We start from the raw sequence: 20,704 nt of genomic DNA, 5'->3' as shown, positions 1-20,704 counted from the left end.
AATATATAATAAGCAGGCCAAATTTCTTAAAATGAACAATTACTTTGTTTCCTAGTAGAAAAGGAAATCTTTTTTTTTTTTAAATGCAGCAAATAAACTGCAACTTGGGATGTTTTTCCTGTAAATTCAGATTATCAAGTCAGTAATTGTAGTTTTTCATCTACCTTCTCCAAACTGTGCTGTTGAAACATTCTTCTCTTTGGTGAAAGAACTATTTCATTAAAAGCAATAAGAAAACACACATTTCCAAAAGAAAAAAAAGCAACAGATCTGTGATCCAAAATAAACTGGAGCCACAGTCCCAAGTGCCATACAGTATGTGGGATAAAAAATGTACTTGGTCAGCCAATATAAAACATTACTAACTACGTTGCACAGATCATGGGAGTTCAACAAATTCGAAATGCACACATGCTTGGTACTGACTTAGGCTGAAGAGCTTCCCCTTTATTGGGAGATTTACAAATAAAGTTTCACCACTGCTGCTAAGCCATGACATTAAGAACACCTGGAACTTGTTGATGTGTCCTGTCGATGCTAATCTGAATACAGCTACAGTAAAATAGCACACGTGGACACTGCACCATTAATTTAAGAGCTTAATTGATGTGAAATGCAAAAATGCCACAGTTTGTGTACAATTGCATCATGGCAATCTGTGACAATAAGCCTTCACATCTCATGTAAACTGTGTTCAAAAATCTGCTTATCATGTACATTTAATGAAATGTACCTACTCATAGGAGCATGTTTAACGAACACTTAACTTGACTGACTTAAGAAACCCTGTATGGCACTTAATGCAATAAGCCCGAACTGCAAACCACCACAACACACAGTCAAAATGCTAAACAAAGAGCCAAAGCTAGAGGGTGTATGGCTCTTACCTTATCAAGTAGCAGCAGAAGAGAAGGCTGAGGATGAAGACAAAGATGGCCGTCCCAAACACCACAATGTAAATATTAAGGGGGAGGTTCTGGAACCCTATGTTTGGCATCCTGAAACTGTAGTGCTGGAAATCGGAGCTCATGGATATTCTGCAAAAGAAAGAAAGAAAAAAAGAAATAAAGAGGAAAGAGAGAAATGAGAAAGCTAGGAATTTCCAGATTTCCCCACTGCACCGACACACACAAATCATCTTCCAATGATCAAAGCAAAGATCCCACCAATGAAAACTGACATAATAACCCTTTAAAATCAGTTTGTTGTGCATAAATCAAACAGATTTAAGCCTGACTCTTTAAATGATACTATTTTTGGTCCCTGAACTGACACTGGCCCAGATTCACCAACATGTGTAGAAATGTTCTTACTTTGCGCACAGAATAAGCACACATGCAATACTGCAGCCAGGGTCACAACACATGTGTACCAGTCAATTTTGTTCTAACCCCGGTGCCTGTGTTAGTGAATCAGGATCATTCTAGACTGTCAGGCGCATGCCCACAATCCATCATTAGTATAATACCATACTCCCTTTGCTCTATATAAAGAAAGCTGTTTTAGAGAGGTGTAGCAGTGGAGAAAGCTGCTAAGCCACTGAAAAGAACAGATACATGGGTCATGACGGTAAAGTGAAAAACAAAAAAATTCCCTCATGCTGAAATCAGATTTGCTACACAACTGGTACACCTGCTTGCAGAACTTTTATGAATCCTACAGAATATAGCCTGCATACGTAGAGATGCCCACCACTGTATTAAAACTGTCTACCGCTACAGAAACCTGTCTGAGAAACAAAAACAAACAAACAAAAAAAAGATCCTCTACACTTTTTTCCTAAAAAAAACCTTTGCAGCACATTGCCTTCTCTGTGTAGAACAAGCTCCATTGAAAGTAAGTCGGCCCTCCCCCGGCGCCACCACTGAGCTGTCAGACTGTGGGAAACTGCAGAGTATGAAGTTGGGTGCCTGCTCAGTGTTCAGAGCAATCTGATGGGGGATTGAAATTAACAAAAGCCACACTACAGTACAGAAATTCCAGTACATGTCGTTGTCAGCTAAAGGTGGACCCATAACAATATTAATAGTTAAATTATGTTTATGATAATGGTGATTTATTGATAATAATGTCTTATGTACTGTGTATGAGTATTTGGGCCATATTTTTTAAAGTAACTGTGGTTATAATATAAAATTTACATCTGAGGAAAAAAAAAAAAAAAAACTTGTCCTGAAATGTTTATCATGCATGATCTTTAAGCCATAGTAGTAAATTCAAAAATATATACCGTATTTCCCCAATTAATCGCCCGGGTGTTTAATACGCAAAATCAACTTGGACCCCAGGCGTTTAAAAGAACCAGGCGGCTATTCGCTGCAGGCCTTTATTTATTTTTGTACAGACCTGCACCAGGCCATTATTGTGATGACAGTTACTGTCCAACATATTTACAGTCGGGCAATTTAAGATTACGGTACACCCTTTTTTTCTAACGTTAGCTAGCGCTCTTATTTTGACAGAAAACAGAAGTGCCGCGCAGTTATTGTGCAGCTAACTGTTTACTTCTGCAACAATAAGGTGAGTAGCCTTATTTTGGGTTACCTCATTATGATGCAAATAATCGCCCCGACGGTTATTCGGGTGGGCGTTTAATACGCGAAATGGGTGCAGACCCCGGGCGTTTAAAAGAACCAGGCGGCTCTTTGCGGCCGGGCGATTAATTGGTGAAAAACGGTATACAAAAAAGAAATAAAGAAAAAAAAAATACAATGGCGATGGCCAATGGCGATCTGATGAACAACTTAAGAGCAAAACTGATATATTATCTCATTCATATGTTCATTCACCACCACAAGGGTTAATTCAAGCCAAATGTCAGCTTCCGAAACCTGCCTCAGCAGCTTTAATGGATGCATGAAATTCTTAATTAGTTCCATGGGAAAAACTGTATAAAACATCACCTCCTATGGTAGTCTCAGCATTTTCCACACACGGCCAGCCCGCTCAGGTATAACAACGACCGCCCACATTCAGGATGTCCCATCAATGTAGTAAACCGTGACGCTCCGCATAGCGCCACTTTTACATCACCCCTCATGTAACCAGCACTTTTGTTTGCCGAGACACGAACACACAGTCTTAAACATGTTATTAGTACAGCTGTGTATCAAAATTACATACCTTTTTGGCACCTTAAATGCCTCACTACTACAGATTATTGGATGAGGGAAGTTTCATTCAATACCATGTTTGTTTCGATCGTGTCACTACTTGAAGCCACCTCCATACATAGCTCAATTTCTGTTGTGAAAATGGAATCACGGGTTTAAAAAATAAATAAATAAATAAATAAAAAATCCAAGACGTGAGTTGTTTTTTTGAGCAAGTTAATACTGGTGACGAAGAAAGTCAATGGAGCAGACACACACAGGGAGAGAGATATGAGATAAAGAGGCGCGGCGGGGCGGGGTGAACCAGTGTGTGGGCAGTCAGAGACCCAAGAAGTGTGTGTGTGTGAAAAAACTGAAGGAAAAAACGAGGTAAGAAATAGCTTGAGTCAAAACACTAAAATAAAAATAGAGAATTAACTAGAATTAAAATGGTGAAATAAGAAATACTAGAAATAGGCTAATGTTTTCTACTCAACAGACCATAATATTCGCCAATCTCATCGCCACCCCACCACCACCACAGTTAGTGTCATTCTGTGGGAAACACAGAGTCCACATCTGTGAGCTCAGTGTGTGACCAGACAAAGAGAAACAGTCACCAGCTAGGTGGTCCAGGGGCACAAGGCTGCTAAAATAAATACAGCAACTGGATTCATGGGAACATCCCGCATTAAAAACTGAATTCACTATTTAAAAAGTAGTCAGCTGAAATCAGTTCACCCTGGCTTGTAATATAAATCAGGCCAAGCACAAAGGTTCTCACAAATTATATAAGCATATATTTACACAATGCACAAGATACCTGAGTCAGAACCTACCTCACCTTCCTAGATGTGATTCATGTACAATAAAAACAGTTCCTGAGTATCAGGGTTCCTGCACATTTTCCGTTTCAATGGATTTGTTTCAGACCATGTTTGACATCTCAAACTGCTGATAGCTATGTTTATCATGCATGTAAGCGCGCCAACTATTGCATGTGCTGCAGGCTTCAACACTCGACAGCCTCGCATTGGTGGCCAGAGCAACAAAATGATGAGATACTGGGTGCTGACGATGCCTTCACAACATCACTGTGCTTTTTCTCTTGCATATGACTTGTGACGGTTGGTTCGCCCATGCAAGAGATGTTTGAAACAGAGTGCACCGTGCTTTTTTTTTTTTTCGGTTTTAGAGTCCTTCACCAACCTCTGGGTAATCCTGGCCATTTATCAGAAAGTTTTTCCCATCTTGTGGCTTTGGATGGGAAAGCACAGCAAGACCCACCGTTGAACTGCGCACCGTAATATGGAGAGGTGTTTGGATCCCTCTGCCCCACCCATTCACAAGAAAACACATTCAGCTATCAAAATATACTGCATGTATGATTCACACATTATTGCAATTTCTGAATTACACTATAGAAAACTATAAATACAAGCAATAGTCTGGAGATGCAAATATGTTTCTATTCTCTCTCCTCTTTTTTCATAATTATCCAGACCTGGAAATTATCAAAATCGTATTACGTACTTCTTCATACTTTTCCATTCAGTGCAGGAACCCTGGAATAAAAGGGTGTGTCAGTCAAGCCCTCCCTCTCCATAGACTAAAGGGGACATGACTGAACATGTCTGAGGCTATCCAGAACAGAGAGGAGGAGGGGGCAAGAATGAATGCACTCACAATGCCAGACTTGTCTCTCCTCCCTACTGAGCCAAGCCAGCAGACACAAGGCTAAGCCCAACTCCATATGTGGTGCTGACGATTGTTGGATATCACTCAACACAGTTCCCTCTCTTACGGTAACCTATCATTAAATCAATGATCAATGGAATGAGTTTATTACTTGAACTGACAAATGAATCCATCAGATAATTTTTTTGTATTTAGGGGTAAGTATATCAGCATTTTGGACATCATAAACTATTTGGGACTTGTCACTGTTGTGCACTGCTTCCCCTGGCATAGAGTACACACTGCCTGTGAATTTGGCCATGATTTCTGCTTCTTTTTTTTTTTTTTTTTTTGGTTTTCAAACCAGATCTGAGTGGTGCCTTCATGCTTCCCAGCAGAAACAACTGTATATTTCTATGACACAAGCTATAGAAATATATTTAAAGGCTCTCTATGAATCACTGCTGCTGTATTCAAAGTCGGGCAAGTTAGGGTAAAGACCACAGGTTTACACAGACAGTCTTAAATGTAATATTCAAGATGACTTAGTCGTTCTCCTCTGCTCTGCAGCATAAGACTGTCCCCCCTTCCTTTGTGCAACACCCCTACTTACAGTGCAGCACGTATCAAGATTCGCTGAGCTAGAGACCCACCCAGTCGTCTAGAAATCTTACCTCTGAGCAGTAAACAACTTCCTTACTACTAAAATGAGTCTGAGCTGTCACACGCTACAACACGGGTTTATATTATGAAAGGAGCCCATACAAACTATTTGAAATGAAGAAAAAATACATCAATGAGAGCTGCTAATTCAGTCAGACATGGACAAATATGACTTGATATTTGAATTGTGAATATGAATTGTGTGCCATTTCATTGTCCCTGTTGTTTTCTATCATATTTCTAAGGGCTACAAGGATAACTAACCTTTGCACCACAATTAAAAACTCTAAGCAGAGTATCTATAAAGTTATCCAATCTCCCAAACTGAAGAAAATGCAAGCAAACTCTATGACATTCAAAATGAACTATAGCCTAGGCCTAGCACTTATTCCCGAGCTCCCTCCTCGATGACTCCTGGTACTAAATGGCTTCCTGTGCATCTAAAAATACCTTCCAATCTGCCTCCCTTTTAAAACTGAATCACCCACTCAGGACAGAACAAGCCGAAATGGCATGTTTGACAGAGGACACGACAAGAGGGGCTGAAAACGCAAATGTACAGTGAGGCAAAGTTGACAGGGCTATAGGGAGGTCTCTTGATCTATTGCTGAATGTTGCAAGAGCTTTAACTTAAATATGGTATGTGCATACAGATGTGAAGTTATTTGTCACACAGAAACACTATCTGTCACACAGAAACAAGCCTTAAACCCAGCGTTTGTCCTACCATCAGCCTCTCTCTAACACACTTCCACATAACCTCACCCTATTACATAACCAGCAATGAGACTATGTGCAGTACATCATCACATTCCTGAGAAATGAGTGCAAGTGCACATGGGCAATCACTCTTCTCACAGTCATTGGGAAGTATTTCCTGTCTTGTGATGTAAACAAAAAAAAAAGGTGTTCAAAAAAAAGAATGAAATGTCAGAAAAGAGGAAACCAGCTTTACCCAACAAAAACATTTCAACAGTATTTTTTCAGTACTCGCTTGGTTCTTCGGGTTGGCTGGAATTTTCTCATGTAATCCAGGATGAGCAGCATTGTGTAAGATTTTCCTCAAGTCCTGAAATGAGTAACTCACATAGCAGCGTTGGATCTATATATGCAAACCATCATTTGGTAGGTCATGTTCATACAAGCTCCTTTATGCGAAACCTCCCAGCCAATCCTGTACTTAAAGAGTTCTGTGTGGCGAGGCATTGGCACGTACAGAAATGCATGTTCTGTTCAAGACAGTCCAAGCCACAGAATGCGGCTGAACACAACTACCAAGCAACCAACAAAACAGACTAATTATTATCTGGGGGACAATTCACAAATCAGCCAAATGACTATTCTTCAGTCACTGACTAGTGTACAGATAAGCATACTGAGCAGTTTAAGACTCAGAGGCTGGTGGGAAAACACGATTCAGTGCATCAGAGCATACAAATACACATGAAAAACGCTGCTGCAACACGTGTCCATGTGTACCGAACTCATATTTTGGGTTTGAGTAGAGCTTTGATGGCTTGGCATGGCCTTACCTGTGTTTGAGCAACAAACTCAAACATACAACATAGGTTCTGTTTAGCGGAGGAGGAAAAATATGAAACCAACACTAAGCTTTTCATGCCCAGTGAAACGTCCTTTGAATAACATTACAAGCCAAATGTGTGGAACAAACATCACTGACAGAGAGGTACAGGTAATGTCAGTGTTAATGCTCTTAGCAGAACAGGTGTGTGTATAATTTTACTTCCTAGTGCAATGCTGACCCACACTACACCCACGTTATTCTCCAAGGGTGTTCACCGGTATGCCTGAGTCATCACTTATCTACTCAACAAAGGGGTTTTCTTCCACATTTCTGCTTATGTTCACTGTTTGATATTATCACAGTAGTTTGAGTACAATCTGAACAAGGACAATTGCGGCTGGAAAAAAACCCAGTTCAATTCAGAGGTAATACAAAACCAAAACCAAAACATAAACCACAAACAGTGAATTTTTCACAACCATGGAAATTTCTCAATTGAAAAAGAGAGCAAAGAGGGGCAGTGGTGTTTTCAAGATCTCTAAAACCCTATTTAAGACCCAAAAACTGCATCTACCCATTCATTAGTAACTGGGAATTTTGCATTATGATGGCCAAGTGTAGCTAAGTTCACCTGTAAGGCAAAGCTGAGTTCCAGTTTTGGCAAGCAAACTTTGTCTTGTCATGTGACTTACTGACAATTTCCTCTTCAACTGGAAACTCACAGAGCAAAGTTAAAACCTGGCAGTGTCCTAATTTTCGGTTTTGCAATCTGGCCGCCTACAATGAATAAACAGTCATGAGTTCAGCTGAGTTTTCTTGAAGTGTGATTGCCAAAACCTAAACCAAAACTAAAACTTCCCAGCCTTTGGCTCATTGTGAAAGTGAAAACACTGTTCTAATTGCACACTCTGACAATGGGATTTCCTCTGAACTTGGTGATTCATATTGCCAGTATTTGGCATTGCAAAATTGAGTATCATGCACTTTTGTTACATCCATACAGATGAGTCTCTAATGGGTCACTTGACAGTATTGTGAAACAGGATGAATAAGGCTAGATCCTTAATGGACAACACAAGAGCACAGTGCCAGGTGACAGTATGGCAGCAGTTGCAGCTGCCATAAATACAGCTGCTTTTTGACACTTTTACAACAGTGGCTTGAAAATTGCAATTAAGTTGACCTTGCATTTGCAAGGAAAAAATGTTTTCATATGAATAACAAGATTTGTGCATATAGGCTGCATTGTTGGTAAACTACAGTGCAATTATAATTGATGGCTGGCGTAAATTTAATAATATAATAAATAAATTGTGGCCTAGTAACAATTCAGCGTGGGGAAAAGAAAATTCAGCATACTAACGTCACAAGCTGTCCTCAAAATTTTGAAACTCCATTCCTAGCTTCAGTCTTTATTGCCATTTTACACAGTTGAGACAAAGTTAATGCAATGGACAACATGTCAGACAAAATAACTCTTCCTTTCTTGTTATGCTCTTCACAAATTATATAATTCATCATCGTGCAAAGGCTGCAGTGACGTAAGGGGTGAAATTCTGCTCTGTGGATTATTCTTGAACCCTCAGCTGTTTAACTTCATGTGAGCTCTGAGAGCTTGCTGGCAACTGCTTCAGCATCGAGACCGGAGCTGAGCTGAAACTGGAGATGCCTCCAAGCCCATCCCACCAAACCCAAAGCCAAATAAACCCCAAGAACGAGCAGCTCCCCTACATGATCCTGGTAATATTACACTGCACCTGGCAGGTCTCAAGCAGGAGCAACACAGCCAGATCAATAGTCAGCTAAATGGATTGTGGCAAAATAAAAGTACCTATGGAAAATCTACTCAATAAGATGAGAGGGACTACAGTGTACAAGGGCTTGGTCCACTGTGGTCAAAATACCTATCACTTGAGCCAGATTAGTGGTGGTTCTTCTCCACATTTTTCTTACAAGTGCTATACGTAAGTTAAAATAAACCTGAAATCTGATGCAGTAAATAGGTTTATTAAATCACCTTAATCAGAGGCTGGTCTACGGAGAAGCTGGTTAATGTTTGATTTATGTCTGCCTTTATACTGTTCACTGACCCCTCCCTTCACAACACCAAGACAATAATAATTTAATAAAGGATTACATATCATCACTACTGTCTGCATAACTACATACTTCAGTAAAAATGCTTCCCATATGACAGAGAAACAGGGATGCACTTTTTTTCAGACTGAGTACGAGTACTCCCTTTTAGTTGCTTGCCGATACCAAGTACCAAATTACCAACTTGATCATAGGTCCACACTGCCAAAATTTTTATCTAATTCCAATGTTCAGTTTTTTAGCGGTTCGTGGTTGGATTTACATGCACATGACAACGCGACAAGCTGTATCCATTTTGTATTAGCAAGTTTCCATCACTTCGTATTGGCTTGTTAATGTTGCAGTTACCATGTTTTTCTTTTCTCAGAAACTTAACACAAAACTGATTGCAACACTTGAATCAACATGTACTCTGTGTTTTGGTACTAACCTGGTGGCATAGCATAGTGAGACTGACATTAATGGCATCCGTTTGTGTACTGGAGCATTTTCATGAGTATGACTACTTAAGTACAGTATCAGCACCAGATACTGATACCAGTGTCGGTATCAGTATCAGTTTCTTTTCTGTTTCGGCATCCCTACACAGAATAGGAATAGAATCACCAGTATTAAGTCTTTCCCCTGCCCCTAACACACGTTGGCTCTCTCCAGTGCAGTTAGTGTTTATTTTAGTTCAAAACAAAGGAAAGCCCCACAATTCCTTTACTTATGTTTATTTTAAACAGCCAACAGGCAGAGCCTAATTCTGTCTTTTTTTTTTTTTTTTTTTTTTTTTTAGTGTGCAGCCTTCTTTTTTAACTGAATTATGTATGCTCAGCAGCCTGCAGCTCCTTCTCCATCCTCATCCTTCCTCCTTTGTTTATATTAGTTTGCTCATTACTTAGACCTGGTGTAAAAAATCTATAGAGTTGCACCACAAACTCTCTGGACAGATATCTGCAAGGTCTACAGCCTGTGAACATGACACCCAAACACAGTGAACAGACCCCTCCCCCTCATCCCAACAGACCTCCTCTAAACCCCCACTCATAATCAATAGTGGTTGTGCCATTAGTACATAAATCACATGGACAAATAATGACCTTTGAACCCAAGATTACATTTCATATGAGTCACACCAACAAAAAGGACCAAGTGCCTCCCCTTCCCCCACAAAAGTTAAACTAGTTATGTATCCCTTGACCTCCATTTCCCCTCTGATGAAATATCTTTCCATCTTTCACAATAACCCCAACCGATTAGTCCTGTAGTTTGCTTGTGGTGAGCCCACCACACCACATTCAAAGGCTGCTGCCTGAATGTGAAGTGGAAATTTCCACTAGCAGCCATGGCCAGCCATTAGATTTGCACATCTGAAACTTAATATGCCAACAACAACTCTCTGGACCTCAGAGGCAGAGCAAGGGGCTCTTCAGAATGTGCTGGCTGTCATAAGTGCAATGCCCACATTTGTGTGATGACAGTTCATTAAGATTATATTCCAAATTTTCTGCAATTGGAGTGAGAGGTGGGTGGGGGCATTAGCAATTCTTAAATCTAAGAAAACATCTGTCCACATGCAGTCGTTGCGTTTTGTGAGGACACTGGCTTCCCAAAGGACAGATAAACTATTTAATACTAAGTGCAAGTCCAGCCTACCTCCATCACTAAGGGGTACAGCAACTTTGAAAAGCTCCTTGTTTGATTGAAAATGAAGGACAATGCACAGAAGTTGATTATACTATTTTCCAGTATGTTATTTTCTTGAGAAGAAGGTGAGAGTGATAAACAGGCACCCCGTCAGTTCTGAAGGAAAGCATGAATGCTTCCACTTCAGGCCCTGAAATATGCATTGCAAAAACCTTGTTTTTCCACAGTTGTGCCAAGTTCTGAAGTAAGTAGGTCGCTGTAACTTTAACTGCAGTTCTGGAGATGTGGGAGGCACAGGCCTTGAGTGAAACTGACAAGGTCGACCTAAAGTCATCTGCTGATAGAATTCCAATTATTGGGCTTCAACCTGCTATCACCCCATGCGCCTCTGACATCCAAAAGAAATATCTATCAATGTGTCTATCTATCAAGCTAATACTGTACATATATGTACTGTTTTTGGTTCATGAGATGTGCTGTTAGTTCAAGCGCTTATTTGCACATGCCACATGTGTTCAGTGTTATGTTTATTTACTGTAGGCATTGATCCTTTGTAATACATGTAAGCTATTATAATTGTACATGAAGTGTGTTGAATCAAAAAGCTTATTTGCCATTGCAACATGTTTATTTGCTGGCGTGCTTATTTACTGCAGTTATCACAGGCAATAGAGCAACTAACACAACTGTTAGTTAATACAACTGATTAAGGGAAAGCACTAAGCCAAATAACTAGCTTTATGATCTGTTCAATCTGCCCCTGAGAAATCAAACAGCACATACTGCCAAAAACTTGACGGGGGGAAATGAAATAAAGTACAGTATGTGCACTGTAAATTAAGTGCTTGGATTAATGGTAACATAATCGATCAAATCAATAGCAAAGTAGCCATGAACAATTCTCAATCAGTAGATCCTGTATGAAACAATGGCCAGGGTTTTAGTTAAAATTATGTAAAAAGCACAATAGTTCTACAGCTAGTACAATGTAAATTTGGGCCTTTTGCCGTCACATTTTCATGTTTGATTTTGTAATAATTTGCATAGCTAGGTCAAGGCACGCGCATGTCAGTACCTCTGGTTGTGCGCAGGAATCAAACCTGATTAACCCTTATGGGCTTTCAACACATTTCAACGCATTTTGGTGAACTAGACGAGTTCCGTGCAGGTAACAACGAACAGGTTGTGCATATCAATGAAACAATTCCTTTTTGTTGCCAAAACAGAGCAGAAGTGTTTTGTGTGTGGATACTGAAGTGGTCCAGACACACAGTTTCCCTTCTAGGAGTTAACTTATCTACCCTGTGCAGACACTCCACTTCCTTGACATGCTGCAGTCTGTTTGGACCTCTTAAAAAGTTTTGTCTATTTTGGCAGTGGATGCATAACACACACACACACACACACACACACACACACACACTGTACAGAGGTAGTTGCCAATTGGGTAGACAGAATATTTTTGATTGGGCTGTCTGATAGCCTCATACTGGTATGAATGAAACCATCAGCTTTGGTAATAAACTGAGCATTGTCTTAATGAGTTGTTTAGGTTACACGCCTTGTCTTGTGATAATGTACGCGATCACTATTAAAACAGAAAGTGGTCACAGCAGTCACAGCATCTGGATAACTGTCAATATCAGTATGAGCTTCATTCATTACCTAACCCTAACCCTCACACTACACATTTAAAGAGTGACATTAAATGTGCCTTTCCACCAGAAAGTATGTTGAATGAGTGTTTGTGCAAAAGTTCTCAGATGTAACCTATAACACACTGGCAAGATTTTCTGAGTAGCCTGTGCTGCCCGATGTTACTAGACATACTGAGATACACTGCTACTGCATAACCACCCCCCTCCCCCACATCACTTTCAGCTTTGGACAAGAAAGCGATTGGTGGAATATTGATGTCACTCACATGATTTGTATGTCTCCAATCTTATTAAACCAGCATTTTCATAATAAGTACTTTGTAGTCGAAAATGCAGTCACAGCTTCACTGGCTCGCTAACATTTCAGTCTGCTTACATTTGTCAGTTATTACAGAGGCTTGCCCGGCTTTTCTTACACCTTTTCTTCATATCAACCAATTATGTAAAGGGTGCGAACAGAATAACTCTCAGTACATACAGCTGTAAAACATTGACACTTACAGCAACATTGGTTTACATGGTGGTTTCTGTCATTCAGGGACTAATGAGGACACTGTGGCCTCATCAGCTTTTGTACTGCCCTTACTTGGTTTGGAGGCAAGGGCCCTCCCATGGACCTCACTGCCTCCCAGCCACAGGAAGGAATAGAACTTATTTCACTGTTTCTCAGTGAACTATTAATAATTCTTTTCACTGATCAAATCTCTATGTGTGCATTTGTTTGCCAAGTGAAACTTGTGAATTTTAATGTCATGCAGTCTTCATGTAATAAGAGTAAAGTCAGTTCAGTTTGTGACAGCACTACCACAACATCACAGCTGAGTCTGACTGACCACATCAAATAGCATGCTGCAAATCACTGACATGTCAAAGGCATTCAGCTTAAATGTTGATTTCTATGTTATAATTTGGGTAGTTTAGTTCTGAACACAGGGCAACTTTCCAACAGTAGTCAGACTTTATTTGTTTGCAGCTCATCTTCCCACCAATACTGATCCTGTTGTGTGTGTGACTTACATTTAAAACGTGAGTAAAATATTTATTGTTTCTGCGTTATCATGATGATTATTGCTGGCAATTATCTGATACGGGATATCTTAGATAGTTCTAATCCCCAGCCATTCAGTGCAGTATTGCGAAATTGCTGCCGCCCACAGGCTAAAATTATGATTAACACAAAATAAATAAGATTACGCCTAATTTGTGTGAATAGAAAACGATTTCTGAATATTGTTTGAGGAAACATTAAATGTAACATTGATATGCTGGACATATAATTTCCAGTGTTGGAAAGGGATAATTAGTCATAATCATGTCTTGAAAATATTGAATATGCTACAGAGATGAGGCTAAATTTGATTTATGGATTATTATGTCGATCATATAGAGCTGAGTGTTCAACTTCCTTACGTTCCTTATGAGTTTATTTCTTATAAGACTGTTTACCTATTGCTGCTTTACTGCGAGTATGCATTGGTGAGTTTATTTACTGGTGAGTTTGTGTAGCCTATTTGTTTCAAAGTAGTGCACACAATACTTTAAGATTAAATATATGCCTAGAAGTGGGTAAAGAATACCTCAGAGTCCTGCCACCTCTATCATCAGGTGTTAAGATCACTGTGTTCACCTCTTGACAGTCATGCTTTCACCACTGCCATTCAGCCTGTAGGAAATCAACCTCCCTTTGCCACAGCAACACAAAAATCCTTGGCCAATGTCACTGCAAAATGCCTGGTTTTGGAAGAACTCCAACAGGTCTAGCAGTAAAGATACATTTGGTTTCATACTTGTTGCCAGAGAATGCCATTAGCAAACTAATATTAGATCCTCTTTTGAAATAGGCTGGGCACTGCTACTTGCAAAGAGTTATTCTAATTTAGAAATCTCAACAGAATGAAATCAGAGTCTTTTATACCATTTTGCAGAATTCCTGGCCAACAAATCAAGTTTCAAATTAAAAAAAGATGAGATGAAAGGGAGATTTATTTCTTGAGTGGGACTAGAAAGAAAAGTGACAGATTTAGTATTTAACTGTCAGAATACGAGAAAGATAAATACATACTTGTACTTGAAATACAGACAGCCTCAAGCACCCTCAACCCAAATGAGACTGAAATAAGAAAAAAACGGTTACTTTGACATTTTCTCTGTTTGCTCTTTGCCTCTCCCATTCCCTTAAAACCCCAGTCTGGAGAAAGTCAGACATATCCCTGCATCAACCTTTCTTCCTCCTCCTCCTTTATTCCCTCATTCCTCGGTGGACTTGAACAGTAACACAAGCTGACACAAACAAGAGGAACTGACACGCGCAGCTGTCTCACAGCTCTCTTGTCTTCCCCTCATCCAGTATCACATTTTTGTGGAAGGCTTTTTCTGCTCTCTGTCTTCCCTGTCACCTGACAAACAACTGTCGCTGTGTTTTATGTTTTAGTGGCTGTCTTTCCCCGTGCTATTTTTATTCACTTTGCTGCACTCTTTGTCCAGTAGCCATACACCTACATGCCTTCAATCAGTAGTAGCACTGGTCATTTCTTGGTTAAAAAAAAAAAAAAAAACTTCAGTAGAATATCACTGAAGAAAATATAAACAAAATACCTTTACGATTACAAAATTTTTCATTGAGTGACAAACTGATTAGTGGACCTAACCAGTGTCCTACCACAGCTGCCCGCTTTTTAGAAACAGGACCCTTGGTCTGCAGAGAACAGGGTCACAGTCGCTAAATAAAACCTGTAGTCATGTGAGGGTGAGTAAGCCAAGCTGAAACATGAAAACAACCCAAACTCAATGCAAGTCATATCGCTGCCTGGGGTTATCTACGACTGACCTGTTAGTAATAAACAACCCAGACAAAAATATCAACTGAATAGACAAAGGTGTCAAGTTCACAAACACTGGCTCTGGTAATTCTACAGGCGCAGTATTCAATTTTTCTGTTGTTTTCTAATAAAAACAGCCTTTCTATGTGTGCTCAATGTGCCTATTTCCAGCTAACACTAATGCTCCACTGTATTCAATCTACATGAGAAATTAGTGTTTAAGTAGGGCAAATTCCTTGCACTTGCAACACTGAGGCCAAAAACAACAACTTCATGATCAGTCCATAATCCAAAATAGTAACAGAAGTACGCAATATTGGAGACTGTTCAGCATATTCGTTTAATTTTAAATGTCAGTTACTATGAATGCAGAGCACTGTCAGTGTTAAGCAATTTTTTTATTCACTAAAGCAACACTTAGTTTTGGAATGAACGTTTTACGATGGTTAACCACCTACAATAGCTATCCCTGTAATCAGCATGAGATGTGGGTAACTTTTCTTTCAATAGTTTCAAGATCATGCTTCTTATGTGTACTTTTTAAAGCAGACAGGTTGAGACAGTATTTCTGCTGTATGCTGGATAAATACTTTTTTTATGGCAAGCAGTATTCAATACTAAGAAAACTCACTGTACAGTAAGTTGGACGAAAACATTAAATCATGATCATTTCTATGTGTGCATTATGTTAACTGCATCCAAACATCAGCTTAGCCATTAGACCTACATAATGCACTAAAGGAAAAGGGAAAACAATCTACTCTTGAATTTACGTAAGGGTGCATTATCTCTTGAATACATTTACCATTTTCCTGGCTGTAAGCATGGGATAAGAGTTAAGCTGTGGCCTAAAGGCAAGCTACACTGCTGGTTAAGTTACTAACAAGAATGAAAATAGCCCTCAGTGACACAGAATTACTGCTCACTGATTGCACAACTAATTCTCTTGCAAGTGAAGCCAGTCCTTCTGCATTGGGTTTTTCCTTTTGAAATACAATTTTTGCATGTTGGACCAATTAACCAATGAGAAGTAGGCATTTTCTGGAATCATATCCTTGGCCGAGTAACATGTTGATTACCTCTTTCCAGTGCTTATTTGTCCTGTTATATCGAGTGCCTTTTAAGTTAAAAAATTGTTCACCCGGCCTTGTTTCTTCAGGCTGTGTGGCTGAGGCTGGTGCTCTCTGATATCCCCTAACTTTACTTTCTCTTTCTCTTTTAAAGTGGTTTAAAAGGCTTGCTGTATTGCCACCCAACAATCATGTCTTTGCAAACTTTCCGAATAACATTAACTATTATTTACCGTTGATTTAGCAGAAACCACACCAGTTCTAAATTACTGATGGTGAATTTATTTTAGTAACCATCTTTTCTGTGTTGTCAGCCATGCTGCCATGTTGGCAAGTAAAAAAGGGAAGAGCCTACTGTTTGCTGTTATTAGTTTAGTGGTGTGTCTGTCAGAGAAGGGGCAAAACAGACAAGCAAATCGTGTGATTTGAAATTTGACTGAGGAAACAACTTTGAATACATGAATGGGCAGTGTCAGGACAGCTGAGGAATGTGCAGTGTCACTTTAGTGTGGTACTCCTGATCTCTCAGTAAATGAAGATCGTGGAGATCTTTTAATTGTTCATGATCTATTTCAGAAAAAAATCAGTGTATTTACGTGTGCCACTCATTCACAATCATGTCATATCATCAGCGATACCAGACTCAACCCAGTGCATCCAGTGAGATGAAACCTACAGGCTGCAGGCTAACCATGCTCACGCAACGAATGGCTGCAGGTGGGAACAGCTAGCCTAGACCCTGTGAAATCTGCAGAGAAGTCCATCAAAATATTTTGAACAATACACTGAGTATGACAAACAAAAATAAAGACAGAAAAAAGGAAAATAGCCCAGTGTTTGGAATTATGTCATGGCTTCATGTGCGCATGTGCAGAAGGCTCTGTTCCTTAGCATGGCCTCATGCTCCAATACTTCCAGCAACAAAGCCCAGCTGACTCAGTCTGCTTTGCCTACACTGTTGGCGCACAGGCTTTTCATCATGTCTGAGTTTGATGCCAACAACGAGGATGAATTTTTCATTACAGACACAGATCAAGAGCTGTAACATTATTTGTATAAGCTTCAATACACTGACAGGGAACTTCTATTACTGGACACTGAACAGGCGAGAATGGAGGCAGAACCAGCCAAGCCAAACAGACAAACTGAGGTCGCAGCTACAGCCAGAACTGACTGTGATTTCTGGTGCAGTTGTGGGTCGTGCCAGCGTGTACTGAGCGAAATAGTGTGTTTTTGTTGCCCTGAATGGGATTCTGTATTGCCATCAATGCAGAGACTTCATACCTCTGATAAGGATGGCAATGTATAGACAATGTCAAGACAATGCATTACTTCCATGGACGATTTTGAGCTACTCCTGGAGTAGTGGGGGCTTTCTCCCACTGTCCAAAAATAAACTGGGAAAAAAAAAAAAAAAATCCCTGAGGTTGCAAGGTCAGCATTAGGCTTGGGCAATAGCCAATACTGTTCCCCCCAAAACTTGCGATACGTGATATTATATGATATATAATATCGTATTGGGGGTCGGGAAACTTTATTTATTTATTTATGTGCAGTAGCCTTAATCTATGAATAAATAATGGACTGAAATGTTGATATGCTGTTCACTTCTTTACTTATGTTCTGTATCAAATATTTCAGTAGAAAACCTAAACGAAAACTGGAACAATTAAATTCAAACAGAATTTGCACTTGGAAGTCCACTCAGGTGAAATAAAGTACGCTGTCAGTGACATATATGGTGTCATGTCAACACCGGACTGCATATCTGTTGCTAGTGAGATGAACCCGGCACCACTGACCAAGTGTCTTACCCCCTCTAAGTTTATTCTACATGTTAGGGATGGCCATCTTGGTGAAATATTTTCAGCTAGGCAGCATACTGGCAATCCAATTTTCAGTCATTTCCCTGAATGAAAGTTTTCCCAATATGTGAAGCGGCATCATACCTTTGACAAGATAGCGGATCGCAGCATTCATTCCACCTTGCACTTGTTTCTTTTATATTTTGCTGATTTGGCAAATGCACTGATAATTGTAGGCTGGTGTTGGTGCTGGTGGCCGCTCCCTCTCCAGCTGATACCGAGTCAAGTCAAGCTCAGTAATAGACTCTGAGGTGAGACTACAAATTTGTGGTGTTGACCGTGTTCAGCCATCACCTGCCTCTGACAAAGACGACATATGGCTTCATTTAGATGCTTTGACACGCCATTTTCTACACCATTAAAGCCAAATAAACTGCCAAGCTAGCATTCTTCTTTGAAACTAAGTCTTCCATGTCTGTATATTAAAGCGCTGCATGCATGCCTTCATCATGCTGCAACCAAAATAAAAGTCCAAAGATGCCATAACAGCTGTTCAATATTTGATGTTATGAAATATATCACAAAAGACAGCAAATATCGCGATATTCGATAACATATAATATCAACCCAAGCCCAGTCAGTGCGCAATCTATGTTAGCAGTGTACCTGTTAAAGGAGAGCACAGTGCACAATAATAACTGTAGATTTTAATAGATGCTCCCATGGTAGGCACACACTGTACAGCTGAATGTGCACTTGCTTGCTGCTAACATGGGGGCTGCATGGCTCAGCAGTCATGCCCACAGGCCTGTGTAATAGGTGGGCTCTGAAGACAGGCAAATTTGCATTAAAAACAAACCAATGATACAATGATACATGCATCTTGTAGATTATTTTAGTTGTGTACAGAGCATTAGCACAGACACATGACCACTGTACACTTTGCACAACAGATTACAATTATTTCACTGTGTGGGCGGATGCTCAGACATACAGCTAATTTACACCTCGATGTTTCACAGCCCAGCCGCACACTCCTGCCACCAAGCAACTCCACTGACAGCACTGGATGGTTCACACAATGCTGACAATGTGGACGTAAACAATACCAGAGGGGCGTGCATGCGTTTACTGTTAGCCAACAAGCTAGCCATGCATTTTCACTGAGGGGACACAGTCGGATCGGTGGCTTTACACGGTCATGGCTGCACTTTAGGTGCAGGCCGGTGTAAGGTATAGACAAGAAGTTGAGGTGCGAAAAATCAGTGATTGTTATGGCTATAACAGCGTAGGGATCACTACTGTGTCAGTGTCATGTTGTCTCCTGGTGGGTCATTTGGCGCAGTGAGGACTAACACAGACGATTTCACTCATAACACGGCAAACCTGGCATCTACTGCTTAATTAATGGACACTTTGCCTTATCTCATGACGGGAGACAACTGGGCGTAGGCTCGTCAGCTAGCATTTCGCTCAGTCTTACACCGGCTAACCTTTAGCTAGAAATGATGATACACATAACTTCAGTCTACAATACAGACTAATATTTTTTGACTCTATGATATACACCCCTGCTGTGTCACCGTGTCACAGTATTAACTACAAAAAAAAAAAAAAAAACTAAACTCAGCTGACAAAAGACTGCGTGACTGCTTGTGAGCTGGAAAATTCAGCAGCATCAATGCGTGTTGCCAGCGTTACACTGAGGGACACGGAGAAGACCACTCACTCACCGGCGATTCCCTCAGCCTTCCTTAGGTCACGCAGAGTGGGGTGGAAAAAAGGGGGAAAAAAACAGAAAACAGCGCAGCGACAAATCAATCCAAATCGAAGGGGTCGGCTAATGAAGAAAACTGTTATTTCTGTGCGGTCCAGTCCATGCAAGGCGACCTCATCACACAACCTCCGCCTGTGATGTTGGTAACGATGGTGGCACGGAGATCTCGCCGCTGGGTCCGGCTGGAAAACAAGAGAAGTGTCGCTGGCTGACGACGAAAACAAAGCCAGGGGAGTGCGAGAGTCCGCGGCTGGTGGACCGAAACTCGTTCCAGGGGGACTTTCTTGGGATTTTGTAATCGTCGTTAACGAGGGCGGCTATGGTTGGTAACCTAGGCTCGCACGTCGCCCGAGACGGCTAAATCCCTCCTCCTCCTCCCAGTCGGATGAACGTACACAGACCGACGAGCGTATCAGCGGTAGTGGTTTTGAGGACAGCGCGTACGAGGGGAGTGATGGGAGCACGAGGGAGGGGAGGCTGCACATGGTCACGTAGCTGGTCGCAACAGCGGCACGCAATGTTTATTCATGCCCGCTTGCTGTAGTGAACTGCATGCTGCCGCTCTTTATCAATGAAGATGATGGCGGTGATGATCGTGATGATGCTTCATTAAGCAGGACAGCTGACACACGGCTCTGGAAGATGGGAGTGTGAGCGTGTGCGCCGTGACATGGCATCTGACTGCAGCCCATTCCGTGATGACAAAATAAACGCCTGTAATTTAAGATTAATCCTGGAAATAGGCATGTGTTTTCGCCCTGTTCATAATGCATTTGCCAGTTAACTTTTTCGTTTTACACCCCTCCACCTCCCCCAGTCTTTCATCTTTTATCTTTATTAGCATTAACATGAATATTCAAAGAGACAGATCACTGCCTAGGGAGGACAT

General features: G+C 40.7%; 1 protein-coding gene across 3 annotated transcripts in view; it reads right to left on the bottom strand.

Annotated features, from left to right (window-relative positions):
- Positions 1–20,293, bottom strand: part of rnf24 (ring finger protein 24) — a 41,128-nt gene extending 20,835 nt beyond the window's left edge. For 2 of the 3 annotated variants that reach the window (XR_003928404.1, XM_030054647.1), the window contains exons 1-2: positions 19,772–20,293; positions 888–1,037 (exon numbers count right to left, since the gene is read on the bottom strand). Coding sequence is in view for 2 of the 3 variants with exons in the window: in XM_030054647.1 (XP_029910507.1) it covers positions 888–1,030 (143 nt within the window). In the remaining variant the exon portion in view is untranslated. The remainder of the gene's footprint in view (positions 1–887; positions 1,038–19,771) is intronic. The other variant, XM_030054658.1, reaches the window with a different exon arrangement.
- Between the last annotated feature and the right edge of the window lie 411 nt (positions 20,294–20,704).

This window comes from Myripristis murdjan, chromosome 1 (assembly GCF_902150065.1).
Source record: "Myripristis murdjan chromosome 1, fMyrMur1.1, whole genome shotgun sequence".
NCBI lineage: Eukaryota > Metazoa > Chordata > Actinopteri > Holocentriformes > Holocentridae > Myripristis > Myripristis murdjan.
This window is presented reverse-complemented; position numbering and strand designations above follow the sequence as displayed.